Source organism: Serpula lacrymans, assembly GCF_000218685.1.
Source record: "Serpula lacrymans var. lacrymans S7.9 unplaced genomic scaffold SERLAscaffold_4, whole genome shotgun sequence".
Classification (NCBI taxonomy): Eukaryota; Fungi; Basidiomycota; class Agaricomycetes; order Boletales; family Serpulaceae; genus Serpula; species Serpula lacrymans.
In genome coordinates, this window is record NW_006763293.1 from 2,044,946 (window position 1) to 2,064,761 (window position 19,816).

Sequence of the window (19,816 nt, forward strand, 5' to 3'; positions counted from 1 at the left end):
ACGAGTGGATCTCTTCGGAAGTTCTTCGCATTTGAGAATATGGCAAGATCAGCCGCTCTGAAAGCGGACTCTGCTCAACATGAGCATGCAATACTTTTTCAACGTTGCAGAAACATACCTATGTCACCCGCGGCGTCTGCATCTAAGCCAGAAAAGACCACTGCACATTCAGCGAAATGTTCAGGTTTGCACTCGTAGACCATCATCTCGCGAACGATCGAAGGTATGTGCGATGTTTGTTTCCAGCTAACCGCTTTAGAGTATGTTTTTCCCGCCGATCGTACTGATGCACCGAGAGCATGGATGATGAAGAACGGATGGTCCGCAAGAAGGGTGATAAAACGCTGGCCCACTGTCCCTGTTGCTCCCAACACTCCAACCTTCACTTCTTTCCCTTCGGGTACCGTGAACATGACAGTCTGGCCTCAGAGGTGCTGATAGGGCTGAAGATAAGCGTTCCAGCCGATAGTGGCCTTGGAGTTGTTGTGAAACACAACTTTTGAGTGTCGGTTGAGCGTTGACTCGATCCAGGTAAATCCACCTCTTTGGGTTGCTGATTATGGTCGTGGGAACTTGTTTCCTATTGCTGATAGCACCGCCGTTGTTCAGCTCAAGTTCTCCTTGTACCACCACTGCAATGTCGACAGCAGCAGATACCGCTGCCCAACTCATTTATGCCCCAAATGTCGTGCACAACCAGGTGTTAACTTCCGTAAAGTTCATCTCCTCTTGTTTTGCTGGTGCCGTAGCAGGGATACTTGGTCTTGAGAACTGGCTTGGTTTCGCGTTGTTCATCACGTCAACTCTCTTCACTTCATTTGTCATATATGCTGTAAATTGTAAAGGAAGACCCGCAAAGTACATTTCTGGTGGTATGGGGGAGCTCATTAATCCAGGCCAGGATAACGTATTCACTTTCATTCTCGTTTGGACACTGTTTTTTGGTGCGTGCGTTTCACCGGTATGACATGGTCCCAGATGAACTATTCTCACACCATCGCAAATTGCCAGGCATTGTACATGGTAGATATTTTGTCAATAGATTTATTCTCGATATAACCATGCCCCCTTTTAGTGTACGACTGAACTTCATCCTGGTCAGCAGACCTCAACGTGTACAACTGCGGTACGTTTCCCTATTTTTTATATATCATTCCCGATATGCCAATCTAAAATATCTATCGTAGAGTGGATCACGGCACAGTCAAGGCCATTTATTTTCTCCGTTTATGCCTTCTACTTCCCGGGTCATGTCGGTCGTCTATCTCTCACAGAGCACTGGTTCAACTAAAGCTTATTCACCCGCCCATCTACGTAGAGTTCTATATTTTTGATATAATTATATGTTTTCTGATTCAAGTAAATGCGTCAGGAATGAGATATCTTTTTGAATCCTTTATCCAGGCGCTATAAGACATAATACTGCATGTCAGTTCGGTTGGGGGCCCATCGACGACGGGAAAATGAGTAAAAAGCGTGTGCTTCCTGTTTTGGCTTATCGCGTGGCACGTGTATTCCCGGCTTCTTGAGGTTCTCGTGGTCGTGGAAACCACGTGGACTTAGTTGTGGCAGTGCTTGCTTCTCAGCTTCGAGTTTCCGAATACGGCCTGTCCTTGTTCATCCAAAAGGTAGCGCGTTTCAGTAAAATGTTGAACCCACTTCGTTACACCCGTCCCCCCTTGCCTTTCCCTCACCACCATGTCTGGTCCCTACGTTCTCCTTCAGTTTGGTGCAGACCCATTTAATCTCAAGTTTGAAGACTTGGAAGGCCGGCCTGCATTCACTGTGTGCGTGTCCTCGTGTCATTCTGACAGGCGATCAATGATGACTCATTTTCAACGGTGAAATATTTAGCAAGGAGGTAGAGACATCCATATATTTTATTCCAAGGGTCTCTACTAATGCCAGTACTGTCCGAAGGTTGAAGAAAACCCCAATCTTGTGGTGCAGATATCTCGGGAAGCCGACTGGAGGCAGCAACATCCGGACATCATGGGTCCCAATAACTCCTACCTGTACTTTGGCCCTTCGAAATCCCCAGGTTACCTTGTGTATGGTAATGGTCCTACACAATCCATGATGGGTACTATCAAACAGAAGAAAGAAGGTAGCACGTATGTTCTAGATGTTTCTATGAACGCTGTCCGAGACTTCTCATTGGCGCTATAGATCTCGCTACTTCCCAGCGCAAAATGGTAAAGAGTTTAAATGGAGAGTCATGCCGCAAAAGATGGAGGTGTGTTAATCCATTGTTATTGCCAGTGCATTCTCTGATAAATTCAAGTGCATGGAAGGGCGTAACATCATAGCTGTTTGGGAGCTCAGCCAACCGGAGGACATTTTCACTGCTCGACTGACTATCAGACACCCCGGACTTGCTACTGTTACCGAACTATTCACGGCTCTATCTCTCAATCGTATGGCACAAGCTTTGAACTGGAATCAATAATATTTTTGCCCCAACAATATCGTCACTGTCTGTTATCACTGCGCCGCATCATCTGTTTCAGCCCATTTGGTCACTGGCTCTTCTATTCATAAGCATCTCCTATTCATAATCACTATTTCATCCTTAAGCCATTCAGATTGCCATAAATACCGCAGATACTTTGTTATTACAGCACGTGTACACATACCATCTTCTCTATGACCTAAATTCCCACTATTATTGGAGGGTGACGCATTTTTTGATCGTGGTAGCGATACTCCGCGGCCCCCTATGATCTTGAATGACTTGTTAACGGTACTTATTCCTTAATCTTCGGTACGCAATTCGTTTTGCAGATCGGTCAAACGTGTCCAGTCTGGCTCATCTTCAAAGTCTTTCGTGCGCCCCATGAATGTTCGCACGATGCTACGCCCCTGCAACCGCCAATTGAACCGCCCAACACGCGGCCCAAAGTTTCTCAAAATGTCTACCATGTCTTCCACTTCACTTACGGCTTCGCGCCACTGCTCTGCATCTGTGGCACTCTTCTCAAAGGTTCCGGCCGTGCTGCACCGATAACCATCAAGATAGGCTCGCAGTGCATCTTCCCATCGAGATTGCCAAGTGAGGAGGCGGGCATAGGCGCGGAAGATACGAGTGGAAGATATCCGGGGAAGGACGGTCCGCTCCAAGAGGTCAAGGACTCTCTTGAGGAGCCCGTGACCTTCGTTGGGGTTTCTAAGAGCGTGACTTGCCTTCCCATCGCCCTCTACCGCCTCGTCTGGGTCAGCAGGTGCCCTCGTCACGGCATCCACTAAGCGCTCTAAGACTTCTTCGTCCACGCACTCCGCACCAACCTTTGCACTTCTTTCCTCGACTATACGTGCCTGGGCACGGCATGCCTCAGATAATTCGCCCACGTCCATAGCGACGATCATGTAATTGGACCACATGCGCCAATTTTCGTAGCTATACTTTAATCCCTGTTTCAGGGCGCGAAAAGCGAGAATCTTATTGGAAAATGAAATCGACTTCGGTCCTTCTTCAGGCTATTATGATCATGAGTAGTGGCTAAGAGAAGTTAAGAGACCTTCACGTACGTTCACATCACTATCATCCGTGGGCTTCTGTTCGCTGTTGTCCAGGCGGAGATACATGCTTGCCAAATTATTCCAGCTTTCTCCGTCCTCATCGTCAATGGAAACACATCTGCTAAATGCATCTCTAGCTCCTTCCCAATTTTTTTCTCGTATGTAGGCACAGCCAAGTATAAACCAGGAACGTGAAAGCAAGGGGTTGATTGCTACTGCGCGGTGGAGACATTGAATGGCCTCGGGAAAGTTCCCCCGCGCAAAATGGTATCCTCCTAGTGATCTCATAGCACGCCCCGACGTTTCCTTTGACAGTGCCCAAGCGTGCTTGTAATGCTCAGGGGCATTATCTGGCTCAAGATCTCCTAAGAGACACCATAGTTTAGCTTCCCTGGCACTATCAATGGCACCACGGCGGAGACTGGCTGCCGCTTTACTTCGTGATGTGACGAGCTCTGACTCCTCCTTCCGGCCTTCGAGCAAATCACGAACAATCTCGATTCCTTTATCCTGCCTTTCCATGGATTGCCAGCATTTCACTACTTCCTCCCACATCTCCAGCCGCTCAAAGATCTCTAGGGCCGACTTGACCACACCAAGGGACATAAACCGTGAGGCTAACTCACGCTCCATCTCCCACTTGCTTGGCAGTGGTATTGAATGGAAATAGAGTAACCTTTCCGATAAAGTGGAATCGGCGGTCGGCATTTGATCTACGAGCGCCTGCAGCTGAAGTGTGGACCTCTCAACTGTCCGTGTACGAGATGACTCAAGACGTGACCGGAGGAGTAAGGCCATGGTATGAACTGACCAGTTCTTAGGGTGTAAGATGACACGCGCAACGTAAGGTGACATTTGTTCGCTTGTTAGCCCGTGCGAGGGAGACGTGTTCCTTACGTTTAGACAAAGAGATAGGAGAATGCATTGGTCGATGAGGTGTAAAGCAGGCTGGGAAGAAGGGTCGATGTGACTGAGATGCGAGCTCGGTGCAGAAGGCGTGGAGGAAGTGAATTCAGTTTGTTCCAGTAAAGTATCGTCATTTAAAGCTAGCGTTGCTGGCACTTGTGGTGCGACAGCCTCTGATCCCGAAACCGCGTGCGATCCGTTAACTGTATCATTGCGTTCCTCTGCATCTCGTGCTCGGCTCTCAGCTAAAAGAACCAATTGACTAAGTTCCGTTTGTTGAAATTTTGTTCGTTTTCCGAGTGCTCCAGTTAACTCATACTGTAATCCCGTGGCTTTGGCAGCTTGTACGAATAGTTCTGCTGCCCTTTTGTCGTTACACAGTAAATGCTGTTGTAAACCTTCCTCTAGTAGCAGCCGACCGGCGAGATCGCGATCAGAAGCAAGAAAGGGTTCGAGAGAGGATAGGTCAATGGCGGGTAGGGGCACTGCTTCGTCCAGGAGCTGCTCATGCGTAATCGACAATCGCAATCGCCACCAGGGTCCAGATTTACAGCAACTGAAAGGAAGATCGAGAAGCAATTGGGCAACTCGGAGGAAAGTCGCGTAACGCGCAAGGTGGTAGACAGGCTCACCACCATAAGCGAGTTCTGAAATGGCTTTCATGTTCAGTGTTTCCTCACTTAATGTTTCTGTGGAATCTGTGGAGGGAACGATGACTTCTGAGAGTTTCAAGTTGATGTCGGGGCCGGTCCAGTTGACCTGGATGAACGCATGTAGGCAGCCTACCGCCAGGATCAGTCGCATTAACTCCTTCTCGTGATCCTCATTCACGATTTTTGAAGACCAGTCGAAGAGAGAGTCAAATGACTGGCCTGATGCGTCTGCAGATTGCATTTGAAGAAGTTCCTTTGCATAAGACGAGGTCAAGGGACCACGAAAAGCTCCTTCTACCACATCCTTCGCAAATTTTGCTATCGGGAACGTTTCAAGTAACCCGTCAAGTTTAGGACTCCATTGTCCAGTTAATAAGGACTTTTCGATTTCCTCGACATCCAAATACATCGCTGTCGAATTGATGGAACGATACTGAGTTTTGCCGGTAAAGGTTCAATGGATGTAGGGGACATGATAAGATAATCGCTTGAAAAGGTCCCAGACCTGAAAATCCAGGGATCGGATATATCCGGAGTGGGGTTGCTCCGAGTCTTCATTCAAGTACACGCAATGACAAAAATTGTGCAGAAGGTATTATTCTACTCGAAAGTGCGGTGTATAGCTTGTACATGAACACCTACTATAGAAGCCACATCGTTGGGGATATATTGCATAGACTCAGAGTCCATATACCACATAGATTCCAGTTTGCGTGTCCTGCATAGCACGCGACTTGTTTATATAAAGTCCATCCAGTACCCTCTGTTAAAATGCTAACCAAATACACATTTGATCACAGCTTTGCTGACGCTTGCATTTTCACTTGTGTAGCAGTAGCAATCAGCCGACGGTGTGTCATGTCCCAGATCTAGTGTATGAGGATGTTTAATACAGTATGAAACGCACCCATGGCCAGTTGCTCTCGCTTACCTCAGTACTGGCAGTAGCAGTCCGTCCACCAATGGTTATACTGGTATTTATTAGTTTTATTCTATCCCCTCTTTCAGGCAATAAGAGTTAGATGAATAATCCACGAGCGACTAGCCCAGAATATACTTACAAGCTCGCTGGCGCATGGTAAGTAGTATTGATAGTTTGAGAAACCCCTGGATTGCCGGTTCCTCCGGCAGCAAATGACATAGCGCTCGCGGCCAGCGTCGAACATCTACGATTGTCATACTAATGAGTGAAACAAACAACAAAACACAGATAGGGGCACAAACATATCCACTAAATAAATGATACATCCCCCATGTATTTGCCCTCGAACGTTGAGCATATCTAGGATATGCCCGGAGTTGGTGAGATGGCCATAGTAAGAGTCCAAAGCAAGCATACCTTCGCTCACAGTCATCTCGCACACGACCCTTCCTTCCTTCCTCGAAGGCTCTTCTGCCTTTTCCCGGATACTCACTTCAGTAAGCTCGAGAAGCTTACCAACTCGGTGAGCAAAGCCGCATTGTTGACCGGCAAAAACATGAAGCCATTTTGCAACAAGTTCTGTGAGGAGCACGAAGTTTAGAAGCGTTTCTAAACGGATGATTGTGGTATCGCACCTTTGGTCTCTGGGGTAGCGTTGCCAGGTACTTCCCGTGGGTCTAAACCGAATGCTGTGAGATGAGCCTCTGACATTCCTTCTGGCACACCGATAGAACCTGCTGTCGACATGGAAATATATTGTAACAGCAAAAGAAGAGCGAAACGAAGATTAAAGAATGTGAGGGTAAATGAACAACTGAAACTATGAAATTCAGGAATAGCGCGACCAATCCGGCATTATGATTCCCGGTCGACCTGACGTGTGTGACAGAGTGACACCGAGATTGTCACAGTGAGCCTTCGCCACGGCCTTGCTCACGTTGCGTGGTACTTTGTACCATAAAATTATCATACTCTGTTTTCACAGCGTCAACTTGGAAGTTTACAGTAAAGACAGGCCGCTATCGGTAATCTATAGAGGGTGGCAAGATCAAATATATTTTAAGAACTACAACATAAAACATACCATAAGTACTTCAGTGCCTAAAATCGAGAAAATGTTAGTCTTGCTCTACTTTATCAGATAAGTAAAAGCCAGCCCCACCGTGACTCCAGAATTCGAACCCACCAGGGACAACGCGGATATACGATGACAAGCCGGTCAAACTCCTGTCAGTGGACTACACATGTTACGCTTATGCCAGTAGCCTCCCCAGCCTTTCTCGTATTTCCCACCAGTTTCGTTTGCTCAAAGACACTTGCACCACATGTCTTCTGACCCTCTAGCCTTTTTCCGCGCTCTGCCAGACTTGGAAGTGGACCATGTCAAAGGCAATATCTCTTTGGAAGACAAGAAACTCAATTGCAAAGTCATGAAGTATTTCGTGGGCACTGGAAATCATTTCGGTGTGGCAATTGGCAACAGACTAAGGGCGACAGATATCAATGTGTACAAAGGTGCTGGAGGCGCGCTTGAGGCACAGATGGTCCTGGAGATAGACGTAACCGAGGGTCAGTCGTCTCAGCTGCATGTTGTCCAGCAAGCCTTCATTTCGCGTACGTAGATATGTGCAACGTCTATGGAACTATGCATGGAGCCTGCGCTGCACTCCTCATTGATTTGTATGTACAATGGTCTCATGAATGCAGGATACTGGTCGTTGTGTATCTTTAACATCTGATTTAGGGGCGCATCAGGGCCACTTGTTGCGGTAGGAATTGCGACAGGAACCAATACTACTGGCATGTCACAAACGATGGATCTGATATTCCACAACGCCCCACGACTGTAAATTTAATCATGGATACAGTCTATCCTCTCTCTAATGACCAGATTTCACAGAGGGTCAAAACTGAGGATTGTGAACACATCAGTCACGGTGGGAGGGAGGTTAAAGACCGGGCGGTCGGAGGTAAGTAGCTTGAATTGTCATATTTCGAATACGACGCTCATCGATGATATAAGATTTGGGATAAGTCTGGTGAAAGACTATACGTCTCTGGGACTCACAGCAAGGTCAATATTCCACCTCAAGGGAAGTCAAAGAAACCTAGCAAATTATAACATGCACACACTATACTCTGTGTTATAGTTATGTTTCTCACGTTTGTCGCATTGCAATTGTATTTGGTGTATTTGATATTTGATATTTATCGTCTTTTTGCGAAGAAATTTAGATATACCTGGAGCTTGCGCAGACATTGGCACGAATTCCACCTCTGTCATTGATCTCGATGTCGCTACAGTATAGGCCTCAGGCTGTATCAGTGGTCGAAAGACGGAAGTAAATATTGATAGTTCATAAGACTGCAAAAGCGAACATACTACTTCATCAGCATATGTAAATAATGTTCTGATTCCATTCTGATCAGGGGACCACGTTAATCAGGCGTGGAAAGAGATCAAAGCCGTCCATCAAGGAATTCATAAGTCATGTCAGACTATCGAAATTAACTTCGAGTTGAATGCACCCCCCTATCTCTGCCGGTCAAATCTTGCGCGATCATTGCTTCTGTGACATTGTTTTAGTACAGGTAATTTCTCCCAAGGACAATATCGAGCTGTTTCCAAAAATCAAGCCCATATATGCACCAGTATAGTGCTGGCTGACTGTACACCAAATCAAAGAGATTCCAGATAGTTTCTAAGCTTATCTAGTGCGCGATAACGATGTGAAATGAAGTTCTTTTCCTCGTTCGTCATCTCCGCGTACCTGTTGCGTGATTTGACCCATTACGTTAAAGTAACGCCCAAAGGCAGAAGTTAGACAGACTCACGTTTTCCCCGTGTCTTCAGCCTGGAAGACTGGATCCCAGCCGAATGTAGCAGGACCGCGAGCGGGAACGATCATCCCCTCTGTACGCCCTTCAAAAAGTATAGGCTCAGCATCAGGGCCGGAACTGTAGGCGAACGTGCAAAGAGCCCAGGCTTCTTTGGTAGGAAAACCATCGAGCATGCTGTTTAGGCCTGTGGACATCAAGCGAATCAATAACGGGTGATATGTGTAAGACTTTCTTGTACACACCATCGTGGCCAATACTTTTCATGAAATATTTAATATATGGTCCTGGGAGCCCGTTGAGGGCTTTGAAACAAAGAGCAGTATCTTCAGTGATGCATGGGCCTCCCAACTTAAAGGCAAGTAGATAAGTGTCTGTAGGATCCATAATCAATTTGAACACTACTGACTAATTCAGCGGCTCTTTGACATTTGGCTCTTGCGACCTCCTGAGTGGTGCCTTGTATTTCAGGAACTAAGTATACGATGTTAGGGGTTGATACCGTCTACAATGAAATATGAAAGCCAACTTGCTATCGAGGTCATGAGAATCGATTTGAATAGGCCGCTGTCCTTGCGATAGAATATACTGCACTTCCCTCAATTTGTTGGCATTTCCGGTTACAAATACTAGGTTTATGGATAGATGCTTGTTTTGTTTTTGTACCTTCATTTTATTATATTTGAGACTCACCAAGATGTTTCGATGCCATCGATGTCAAACGATTTTGGAGGTATATGTGACTCGAAGTCCATCTCTTGAATCAAAACTCCGAGCCGAGACGGAGTCATGCGAGATAAATGCCGCGGCCTTGTCGGACCATAAATTAAAAGACATTTTGGAGGTTTCTATGCCTGGACAGCTGTTGATAACGGTGCATGAGTTGAAAATGGCCTTCCACAGCCTTAAAAAACAAGAGTGACTGACCTACGCTTTTTTGGGAGCAGGAATAGATACATATCAAATGATCTGTCAAACAATAAGGTCAGCGATACTTATTTTTTGAGCCTGTGGCAGCCAACAGATTTAGAATGCAGGTTGAAGAGACATAAGAGACGTCTGTTTGATGATATATTGCTTACGTTCTTTTAGATGTTGGTTTAGTTTTTCTTTATTTAGTCTAATTTCTTCTGTTGAACGAACGAGACGTCGAACTGACTCCATTTCAATTGATTTCGCGCTATCATATGTATTACACATAATCCAGTCTGATGGGCATTTCTAGATATAACAATGATATATCTCATTCTACGTAGATTGAATCTGGAAAATAGTCCCAGTCTCCTTTGTGTTTTCCTGAGGATATCTGTTGCCATCGAGCTAATCAGCTTTGACTTGACAAATGTCTCCAGACATTTGGCAAGTGCAATGCAGCGCGGCTTAAGCTTGTTCCGCGCCCAAAATATCTGGCTCGACATATATGAGGAGCTTTGAACCGAGGAGTTCATAGAGCTCGAAGCTTCCCAAAAGCAAAGTCAGTGATTCGACAGCTTCAGATATGGAGATATAGAACAAGCCAAGTATAAATCTCATACCAGGTTAGGGAGAATACAAATCAACGACAAAAGTAGAGGGAGGGAGGTAAACATGGGCCCAAGAAATCTTCAGTGTCTGGTAAGTAAATGTGATGAATAGATCAATCGAAAGAAATAATATATGATCTAGAAGATCAGGAAGAAAAAATATGGATAGATTTTTGGATATACATTATTGTTTGATGCATTGTAATTCCAAAATCACGCTTGTAGAAAGGAAGCAGAAGGCAGTAGCCCTATCAAAGCAGCAACTTGGTAGAGTTGCCTTCATCGTCGTCTTCGTCGGTAATATTATTTACCTCGTCCTCCAACAGTCGGCGCCTTTCTCTCCGCTCGTCAGGCGTTACCCGAGATGGCGATAAACTCAACTGTAGGGTACTAGTACAGAGAGTGGGCCGACGTGGAGTTTGTTTAGACCCCAGCTCCCGTGCTCTTGTTACGGATTTCTTCGACGTAGCAGAAGAAACCATCACGTTCATACTATCAAGCTCCTTCTTCTTAGCCTCCGGGGTAAGTAGTGCAATCTTCATCAGATCGTGCGAAGTTGGAGCGGTGCTCCCCTTCTTCGTCCTCTTTCTAGGAGCAACATTCTCTTTGTATTCTTCTCTGTCGATCTTCATCTCCTCCGTACAACGGCCCACTTCAAAAGCGTCAGAGGCCGTCAAATTTGTTTGTAGTGGCACGTATTGAATATGATCATCTTGGAATGTGTCGAAGCCAGGATAGTGGATAGACTGGCGATCAGGTGGGGATGGCATATCGCGGGGCATTGAAATGGGAGCTACACTATGAGGGGAGCCTCGTAACCGCGACGAGCGACGAGGGACAGTAGTGGTGGATGACGGAACGTCACTGTCTAGGGTGATATATGATGTCGAGGGCTGGTGAATGGCATTTGGCTGTACCGAAATATCAGACGAAGATGCTATACTGCCCGATGGAGAACGACTGCGTGGTTCCGCAGTGCAACTTGGGATAGACGGGACAAGCTGCTGATGACCTTTCGGAGGCCCAAAGTCTAACTTCTTCGCTGGGGTGTCTCCAAGGAAATCGGAGGAGGATGCTGCAAGTCTGGTTCGAGAAGACGGAATACTTCTAAGCGTCTTCCCGGGGAAGGTGATGCCTTCTTCATTGAGGATACGACGCTTAGCCGGACTGAAAAGGATCGGCGCAGCAGGTGAATGCGGGCGCTTGTTTGGTCTCGGACAATTAAATGGTTTTAGGTTGTCAGGGACATTGGAGTTTGGATGCAGAAAAGGCTCCAAAGGCAGGTCTTTCAAAGGCCCAGGGCGTCGCATTTTGTGTAAAGGGAGTAGATGGCAAGGAATCAATAGTAATGTGCGAGTGCTTCAGAAACGCGTACGCGAGGTGAGGGTAATAAAAAAGGCCTGCTCTCCTGTGCACACGCCCGGTCCACGCATCACAATAGAACTTGCCACAATATGTACAAATAGCGCGTTATGTCACGCGTTAGTGAGTCACGTTTCACGCGCTAAAGATACACAATCAAGCAGCGACAACGGAAAAACATGAAAGCAATGCGATTCTATCCAAAACACACATATACGACGAAAGAGTAATATATTGTACTTTTTACTAGCCACATAATTGAATGAGCTAGGCACCCACAGGCATGACTACGTCAAAGACACCCGTGCCCGTCTGATTAGGCCGTCCAATTACTATGTTTCCAGATGGTGTCGTCAGATCGTCAAAGTCACCATAGAGAGTTGCATCCGACAAGAAGGCTGCAGTCGTTTCGTAGGAGGCTTTCAAAAGAGGAGATGGATTTGTTGACAGGCCTTTGCGATTAAATGGCTTGTAACCACCGTCGAAGGTCTGTGATCAAGGAAATGAAAATGAGAGCTGTATTTATTATTTATACATGAGAGTTTGACACTGCATACCATGTAGTCAGCAATAAGTTCCAAATGTCGGAAGTCAACATCTATCTTGTATGCATCGAAGACTCCACCCATCTCGCGCAAAATTGCTGCACGAGCCATTTCAACTCCGTAAGTCTTCAGAATGGCATAAATGTCGTTTGAGTAAATATTGTTATCCTCGATGATGCTTTCGTCCGCGCCACTTGCAAAAAGCCAGATACCGCGGAAATTAGATCCGTTAGTAGTGAGCTGCATAAATAGTTCAGTACAACGAAAGAGGGTATAACAAATTGCATCCGCACTCTTATCTTCTCCATACCGTGGTCCTTGACTACAGAGCTGAAACACTCTGTTATGCCGGGAATCTCGCGAATGATAGTTTTGCGGCACGTTCTTTCTATGATACCCACCAGTAGTAGTTTAGGAAAATCTGCACCAAACTATAGGCCACGCATAGCATGAGCAGATGTTACACGAGACAAGAGTTTTACTCGCCTCTAGTTGGATGGAACAGCCACTTTCTGTGAATTTGAAAGAAGTAGCACTATGGAAATTACGCTTGAAAAGGTCGGTGACTATGTCCACTTGATCACGCAGAGTCGTCGGGCGGCCTATTTTCTTTGTACCATTGTCCCCATGCTCGACATCATCCTCGCCTTGGGATGCGTAGGCTGCTTCGATAGCGGCATCATCTAGTTCTCCAGATTCACTGTCTTCATCTGACTCGTAAGAAGTTTGTTCTTTCCTCTGCCTTGCTCGTTTAGCATCCTCCGCGTCGCCGTCACCCTGTTCACTTCGTTCTTCATCTTCCTTATCTCTACTTGGAGCTTCCCCGCCATCGCCGTCTGCTTCGTTTTCCACGGCCACTCCTTCCTTAGCGGCCTTCCCCTTCCCCAGCTCTGCTATCTGGTTTTTTAAGTCTGCATCCAGCTTCTTCATTTCGTTCTGTATCTCCTTTTTGAGAATTAGGGGGAATTTAGTTGCGAAGGAAGCAAGAATTTCAGCTGGTTCTACATCATATTCTTCCCGATATTCTTCTTTCGGAAAGAAGGCAATGTCGATTACAAATTCCGTGCGCCTGGCTTCGCCTTTCACAGTCAAGCGTTCCTTGACAGTTACATCGTCGACAACCTGAGATAGGGCCAATCGGCTTGCCTTCTTGCAGAAAGTATCGATGTCTATCTGTGGAATCCCTGATCGAACCTCCATAGTCATGGAGGGTGTCTTGGGTTTTTGTGATGCAGTCATCACAATTTCTCGCAGTCGAGGGATACCGAGTGTGACATTTGCGGCACCGTGACCTGTAGAAATAGTATACGATGAGAGTTGTTTTATGAAGGGTGAAAATTCATACCAGCAAAATGGAATGTGTTCAAAGTCATTTGAGTTGATGGTTCTCCGACTCTGTATACGACTGATTATTAAATTGAACTGAAGATACATTGGTTGATATCATACCCTTGTGATGCAAGTAAGCCCACGGCCTCTCCAGGTTCCACGAGACTTCGCATGTACTTGACGTTCATTAGAAGACGGAAACGCTTTGTAGGAATGAATTGGCGCCTTCTCTTTATAGGAAGCTCGGCGTCCACATCCTTTGGTTTGAAAAGCTTATCTGGATTGGCCTTCACGTATTTATCGATTGCTCCAGCGAAATTTTCTGATGTACTTCCCAAATATCGACTTGGACTATATAAGTCCAGAGTCGGGGTAAATGCATCTCGGCTGGCTGATTTTTTCTTGAGTACCTTCTTCATATACTCGACGGCGTCGCTGTCGTTCACCAATCCCGCGATATCCTTGGGCCTGTATAGGTTGAGGAAGGTCAAGTCGTTACGTGCAACAAATTCGAATTGGCGCAAATGCTTCTGTTTCGTTACATCCAGGGCGTCTCCTCCATATTGGAATTGGTAAATCGAGGAGTCACTACCACGAACGGTATGGTCATAATGGACACGAATTCCTTCTAGATGCTTGATCAAACAACGTTGTAAATAGCCAGAGCGTGATGTTTTCACGGCGGTATCGATAAGACCTTCGCGACCAGCCATGCAATGGAAATAGAACTCTTGCGGCTTCACGCCAGTCAAAAACCGACTAGCGACATATCCACCAGCTATAGCTTTCGTCTCGAATGTCTTAAAGGATGGCAAAGTCTTGCCGCTAACCATTACTGGTACACGACGGCCTTCCAGCTCTTGCTGACCTAAAGCACAAGATATTTGCTGGGCATTGACAGCACTACCTTTAGCACCGGAAAGTGTCATAGTCTGCATGTGATTATGGGGAAATTTACGAAGAAGACCGTGGGGCATGCAAGCATCGGCTATCGACTTTGTGAGCGTCGAAAGCTTGGTCTTCACCGTTACATCAAGGCCAGCCATCTTGTTATCGTCACGCAGGACATCTTCCAACAATGCTGAAAGGGCTGCTGGAATATCCGCCTTCGCAGTTTTGCTTAGCGAGGGGAAGTTTTCGATAGCACCCTCCGTACCAAGATTGCTACCGCGGCGTAACAAGTCCATTCTACGTGCATCACCAGCAGGTGTCAGTGCCAAATCGTCCATCCGGCAAGTGAACGCCCGATGTTGTAAGAACTTCGTGAACAAGCGACTGAGTATCCCAAGTAGATTGCCGGCTATATCAGCGCCATATAGCTCGTATATTGAGTGAACTAGACCGAAGTCGGTTGCACCGAACGCCGACTTGTCCAGGACACCACAAAGGAGTTCTCCGTCCATGAAAATGACCTTGTCTTCACTCGAGTCCTTGCCCCAAAGGTGACCCGGCACTTTCGCTTTGGAGTCCAAGTTAAGGCCGCCCGCATTGCTTGGGGTTATATTCTTCAGTACTGTTGAAATCTTCAGGGCGATCAGACACGAAGTGATATCACGGTCAGATATTAGCTTACGATTTGCTTGCCAGTCCACAGAGGTTTAGGTTTCCAGATGGTTGGTGGCATAGTCACCAAACGACCTGTATTATGTGAATCATCTTCCGGCCTAAGAGCACCGTAGAGAAGCTGGAAATATTCTTCCCGAGAGAAAAATGCATCTTGGCAGGTCATCCAAACACCTGCTACGACATGATCTTGAATTAGTCCTCGAAGAGGCTTACCGGATGTAGGAACAAGGTATTGGTTGTCGGTATTCGCAATGAACATCGCTTCTGCACGTGCAACCTGATTTTCTACACAACATCATAAGCATATGAATAAGAGGAAGGGAAATTAGTTCTTACGAGGAAAGTGAATGTTCATTTCTTATGGAACTATCAGTAATAAAGTTCTCCAACGAATGGAGTCCCACATACCGTCACCATCAAAGTCAGCTAAAAAGTTGAAGATAAGTGAAAGGTGCGTCTCTTATACAGTATCACGTTACCGTTGTATGAGTTACTGGAATATTAAGGTACAATTAGATCAATGCGATGAGCCGGGAGACGAGGCTACCCTTACCAATTTGCGTAGTGCATTCGTATGGTCTTCTCGCCTTGTAAAATACGAGCCTTGTGACACATCATGCTTGGCTTATGCAAAGTTGGTTGTCTGTTCAAAATGAGGATGTCACCATCTTGCAAATGTCGGTATACTTTCTTGTTGATTGATGTTGTACGAGTTGAGAGGCCACTGCGCCCAGAGCCGTTGTTGTTACTACCTTGCGGCGTCAGCAGCTGGTTTGCAATGGCCGTTCGCTGCTCAACACTCAGTTTCTCCTAAACATGAACAAATGTGCTAAGCTGGTATAATAAGGTGGAACTGGAAAACTATGTACCAGAGACTGTTGATGCCCATCCTCGAATTCAACTATCGTTGCTCCAGGATAACCCTTTGGTCCAGTGATCACTCTCTGACGTAGCTCGTGGAAATTCGCAGGAGTTACAGGTTCAGGGAAAGTCAATTTCCTAGCAAAAACAGGGGGGATTCCAATCTCGTTAGGTTCAATATTGACGTCGGGTGAGATAACGGAGCGAGCGGCATAATTGACACGTTTTCCCTGTAGGACATGTTTTTCAAATGAATTTAATCTCGTATACACAAACAATCGAAGGGCATCACCATCATGTGTTTCCGGAACAGTCCCTCTTTCTTCTCCAAACTTTGTTTCACCCCAGCTGGAGGAAGCTTGCCTTGGCGCATAGGTGCAGGGTTTTTACTGCTGTCCATGAAACTGTTAACATCGGCTTGCAATTGAATGAGGGTCTCGAGAAGTGTTCCAAGAAGTTTCCTCCGTGATGATTCATCGGCCTCCGAAGATTTGGAAGTTGCAGCTCGGAGGTCAGCATTCAAATCTCGTAATCGGTAGGATGTATGCAAAACTTTTGATAAAAGTTCATTTTGGGGATGTTCAAAGAGCGTTTCACCCATTTTTGCAGGTGGTCGGAATCGGGTAGGCGAGACAGGTACCACTTCCATAAAGAACATATCTGCGGAGGCGAAAGACAGACCTTCCCTTGATATGGGGGCAAAGGGGCCATGCCTTCCAAAGAGAAGGGAACATATGATAGCTTCCTTCTGGAAAAGCCGTCTCAAGTGAGCACGACATTCCTCCGGTGCCATGACCCTTTCATTTCGTCCACGACTGGTTTTTACCTTCCCATTTGCCGCTCTGGGACGCATATCCTTGCGGGTTATCGAAGGTTGATCACGTTCCCCTTCCTCATCTTCGTCTGAAAAAGTTGCCTCCCCTTCTGCTTCAGGGTCTGACATCTCCGTATCCGAGTCTGAAGCATCGCTAGGGCTTTGATGTGTAGAATTGGTTTTAGGAGCATCATGCTGGAACAGAAGTACGTCGGGACGCTTGACGCCGACGGCACTATGCTGAATCTTTTGCTTCGTGGAAAGGTCATATTCAATGATTTTGGTGTGTGCCTCCTTACGGAATGTGTAGGCATGACTGTAAAAGCTGTTTTGAGTGGCAGATATGACGTGTTCAGGAGGGCACTCACGCTCCACAACCCTCGTTCTGGCATTTTTTCAAGATGGTGTTCTTCATGAACTCGTTTATGAGATCCTTCCGTGCTTGATAAACGAGGCTATCCTTGTAATGGTCTCGCTTGCTGCCTGAAGCCCGATGGATGTGAACTGCGACATATAAATTGACGCGCTTTTCAAACTCCTCCATAGTTTCGTCAGGAGCATCATCCTCTTCGTCATCCCCTTGAGTCTTCTTTGTTTGCAAGCGCAGTTCATCCACGCCTTGCGCAGCTCCCAAAAGACCACGTTCCAACAAACGAAACTTAGCGATGTACTTGCATATCTGTAGATACACTGGTAAGTCCTCGAGACCGCTGTAAATAAAGTGCTATACATACCACTGAACGACTGATTTTGAATTTATGACAAAATAAACATGTTCCCCGGAGTATATTGTACAAATTCGCCATGAACAGAGGGTGATACAAAGGAGCAGGTAGCTCGATGTGTCCAAAATGGCCAGGGCAGGTGAAGTATGTGAGGCGACATGTTGCGCAACTAAAAGAACCTTGATAAAATTAAAACAAAACTTGGAAAAGGATGTGCGTACATGTCCTGACGATCACTTGGACCTAGTGCAGGGTCGTATAATCCCCCAATATTGGGCCGGTTTAAATCGTCTAATAACACTGGATTCAAAATCTGTTTGACAGAAATCCGGCGTATATCCTCTGTTGTAAGAAACGAAAAAGATATGCTGGAGACCGTGGACGGTATGGAGCATGCGATGTTCATGATAGGTAGACAACCGAGTGTTTTGTTTTTAGGTGAATATCATAGAGGACCACGGTGACGCAAATTTTGAGACAACCTAGACTTGCCGAGCTTGATACTGTCCTCGGACGTTGACACACTCAAGTTCCTTCAGCCCGAACTTTTTTCTCAATCCTCCAGTCGTCACGTGATCCACACATAGTTGCATTTCAATTTGACAACTTGTTTACAAAGCATATACTTCGTGCTATAGGCCGCCTCTAAAGATGCTAAAGATGATGATATTACTAGTAGGAGCACAACTTTGTAAAGGTAGCGTATTAGAGATAGACCTTGCATTTAACGCCCATGAAAGTACCAATAATAATAACGTTTTTCATGGACGCTTCCACTGGCATACAACTTGAACACCCCCCTTTACCTCTCTGCAATGATGGACGGCGCCTAAATGCGAATAAACATAATCCTCGAGACATCATGATCCAGCCATGACACTACGTCTCGACGACGTCCGTCCCTTTCCAGATTTGGGCTTCTGGGCTTCGCTAACCAACTCTGCTATGAGTTTGTTGTACGTTTCTGAGTCTTGCTGTAGAGCATCGCGCGTTTGCAAGAGATGCGTCAGCAACGTTGATGTATTTGTTGTTTCTGCTCGCAGGTCGGCCAAGAAGCGCTCAAGTTTGGCAAGAGGTAGAAGAGGTAGCTGATCTGAATGTTAAAGACCGCGTTGCGGTAGTTAAATTAAGTTATTGCATATATGAAATAGCGACATTACTTGGATCAAGATTGAGTAGATCATTCACTTTCTTCTCGTCGAGCACGGGTTTAGGACCTAGCCCTAGTTGCGACACGGATGTCGGTCCCGAACGAGCTGAGGGTTGAGGAGTCCCTGTACGTGGGCTGTTTGCTCGTGAGTTACTTCTAGAAGGTGGGGTGCTGCGCAAAGGACCATTGCGTGGACCTGGTGGTGCAGACATCGGTCGCGTGGATATTTGCAGAGGAGGTAAAGGCTTCCCATTAGCATGGGGAAACACCTCATCAAGGTTCACTGGTAGGCCTAATGAAATGAGGTGTTGCTGGCGGATCCGCGACCTGGTCCAATTTATGGGCTCGAACGAGGGTGGGGAGTTCAGCAACGTGTTATAGAGGTCGCGGCTTTGAAGAGGTTGATACTCGTCAGTAAAAAACATATAACGCGCATACATTTGATAGTACCTTTGAGACGTAACCAGCATCTGGCTAATACCATCTACTTGTCTCAGGTCTTGATCCATCGTGAGACCCGATACATCTTGCGTCCATACTGACTCCAACAAGTTGCTAATTTGTCTACCCAGTTCCTCGTTAGAAGGTACAGGATTCATCACCAAAGGCTCCCATTCCAACTGAGATGGTCCTGCGATTGGTATTTCTTCTTCAAATCTGGTGTCCTGCTCAAAGTCATTGGCATTTGCCAACTCCTCAGCCTCTCCAAAGTCCCCAAAGTCTCCAAAATCATCGTCTTGGGCCACCGATGAAGCTGCCTGGTCAGTCTGCGGAGGAGTGTGAAAATCATCGAAGTCGTCGAATAAATCTTGGGATGTACTGGGAGAGGAGAACGTTGGTAGATCCGTTGTCAAATTTGAAAGACGTGTGGGATCACTGGGGATGCCCCACACCGAAGCACCAAACGTAAGGTCGTCGTCCATGGCTTAGGTTAGTATTTTTCCTGTGCGAGATATCACACTCGAGAGGTAAAGCAAAGACTGATTATGGTGGGATGGTGGGATATGACTTACAAGTGGAAGATTTCTCGGTCTCAGTGCCACGGTGCGACAACTTCGAGTTGAACCACTGTGGCTTGGCAACGCTATAGAAATCCTTGTTCA

At 46.3% G+C, this 19,816-nt stretch overlaps 10 protein-coding genes across 10 annotated transcripts; 3 read left to right on the forward strand and 7 right to left on the reverse strand.

Moving 5' to 3' along the window:
* Positions 1-45: 45 nt before the first annotated feature.
* SERLADRAFT_383240 (uncharacterized protein) lies at positions 46-527 on the reverse strand (the record flags this gene model as incomplete). Its single annotated transcript, XM_007315786.1, has 2 exons — positions 46-70; positions 119-527. Coding segments are annotated over 2 exons (320 nt in total), but the record flags the coding sequence as incomplete, so codon positions are not given.
* A 96-nt stretch (positions 528-623) lies between these two features.
* SERLADRAFT_461767 (uncharacterized protein) lies at positions 624-1,399 on the forward strand (the record flags this gene model as incomplete). Its single annotated transcript, XM_007315787.1, has 4 exons — positions 624-944; positions 1,012-1,023; positions 1,076-1,126; positions 1,188-1,399. 3 exons carry the CDS (start codon positions 638-640, stop codon positions 1,084-1,086), a joined length of 330 nt encoding a protein of 109 aa, XP_007315849.1.
* A 275-nt stretch (positions 1,400-1,674) lies between these two features.
* SERLADRAFT_461770 (uncharacterized protein) lies at positions 1,675-2,463 on the forward strand (the record flags this gene model as incomplete). The annotated part of the gene is made up of 5 exons (XM_007315788.1): positions 1,675-1,787; positions 1,855-1,861; positions 1,921-2,114; positions 2,170-2,236; positions 2,285-2,463. 5 exons carry the CDS (start codon positions 1,699-1,701, stop codon positions 2,447-2,449), a joined length of 522 nt encoding a protein of 173 aa, XP_007315850.1.
* Positions 2,464-2,754: 291 nt separating this feature from the next.
* Positions 2,755-5,487, reverse strand: SERLADRAFT_367319 (uncharacterized protein; the record flags this gene model as incomplete). Its single annotated transcript, XM_007315789.1, has 3 exons — positions 2,755-3,477; positions 3,529-5,247; positions 5,377-5,487. The coding sequence occupies 3 exons, from the start codon at positions 5,485-5,487 to the stop codon at positions 2,755-2,757; spliced, it is 2,553 nt and encodes an 850-aa protein (XP_007315851.1).
* Positions 5,488-5,598: 111 nt separating this feature from the next.
* On the reverse strand, positions 5,599-6,842 carry SERLADRAFT_461778 (uncharacterized protein; the record flags this gene model as incomplete). The annotated part of the gene is made up of 6 exons (XM_007315790.1): positions 5,599-5,947; positions 6,010-6,079; positions 6,140-6,244; positions 6,303-6,360; positions 6,418-6,579; positions 6,636-6,842. 6 exons carry the CDS (start codon positions 6,745-6,747, stop codon positions 5,873-5,875), a joined length of 582 nt encoding a protein of 193 aa, XP_007315852.1.
* A 110-nt stretch (positions 6,843-6,952) lies between these two features.
* On the forward strand, positions 6,953-8,352 carry SERLADRAFT_461787 (uncharacterized protein; the record flags this gene model as incomplete). The annotated part of the gene is made up of 5 exons (XM_007315791.1): positions 6,953-7,569; positions 7,623-7,680; positions 7,745-7,846; positions 7,901-7,970; positions 8,024-8,352. The coding sequence occupies 5 exons, from the start codon at positions 7,326-7,328 to the stop codon at positions 8,120-8,122; spliced, it is 573 nt and encodes a 190-aa protein (XP_007315853.1).
* Positions 8,353-8,680: 328 nt separating this feature from the next.
* Positions 8,681-9,510, reverse strand: SERLADRAFT_367323 (uncharacterized protein; the record flags this gene model as incomplete). The annotated part of the gene is made up of 5 exons (XM_007315792.1): positions 8,681-8,771; positions 8,836-9,025; positions 9,084-9,189; positions 9,248-9,312; positions 9,372-9,510. The coding sequence occupies 5 exons, from the start codon at positions 9,508-9,510 to the stop codon at positions 8,681-8,683; spliced, it is 591 nt and encodes a 196-aa protein (XP_007315854.1).
* A 905-nt stretch (positions 9,511-10,415) lies between these two features.
* SERLADRAFT_461796 (uncharacterized protein) lies at positions 10,416-11,770 on the reverse strand (the record flags this gene model as incomplete). The annotated part of the gene is made up of 2 exons (XM_007315793.1): positions 10,416-11,045; positions 11,068-11,770. 2 exons carry the CDS (start codon positions 11,669-11,671, stop codon positions 11,035-11,037), a joined length of 615 nt encoding a protein of 204 aa, XP_007315855.1.
* A 129-nt stretch (positions 11,771-11,899) lies between these two features.
* On the reverse strand, positions 11,900-17,969 carry SERLADRAFT_446992 (uncharacterized protein; the record flags this gene model as incomplete). The annotated part of the gene is made up of 15 exons (XM_007315794.1): positions 11,900-12,212; positions 12,281-12,508; positions 12,562-12,699; positions 12,755-13,560; positions 13,614-13,663; positions 13,718-15,120; positions 15,171-15,448; positions 15,500-15,520; positions 15,643-15,656; positions 15,717-15,973; positions 16,033-16,254; positions 16,317-17,154; positions 17,207-17,517; positions 17,573-17,732; positions 17,785-17,969. 15 exons carry the CDS (start codon positions 17,967-17,969, stop codon positions 11,991-11,993), a joined length of 5,133 nt encoding a protein of 1,710 aa, XP_007315856.1.
* A 177-nt stretch (positions 17,970-18,146) lies between these two features.
* Positions 18,147-19,785, reverse strand: SERLADRAFT_461800 (uncharacterized protein; the record flags this gene model as incomplete). The annotated part of the gene is given in 4 exon segments (XM_007315795.1): positions 18,147-18,656; positions 18,724-18,828; positions 18,841-19,103; positions 19,164-19,785. 4 exon segments carry the CDS (start codon positions 19,634-19,636, stop codon positions 18,424-18,426), a joined length of 1,074 nt encoding a protein of 357 aa, XP_007315857.1.
* Positions 19,786-19,816: the final 31 nt, after the last annotated feature.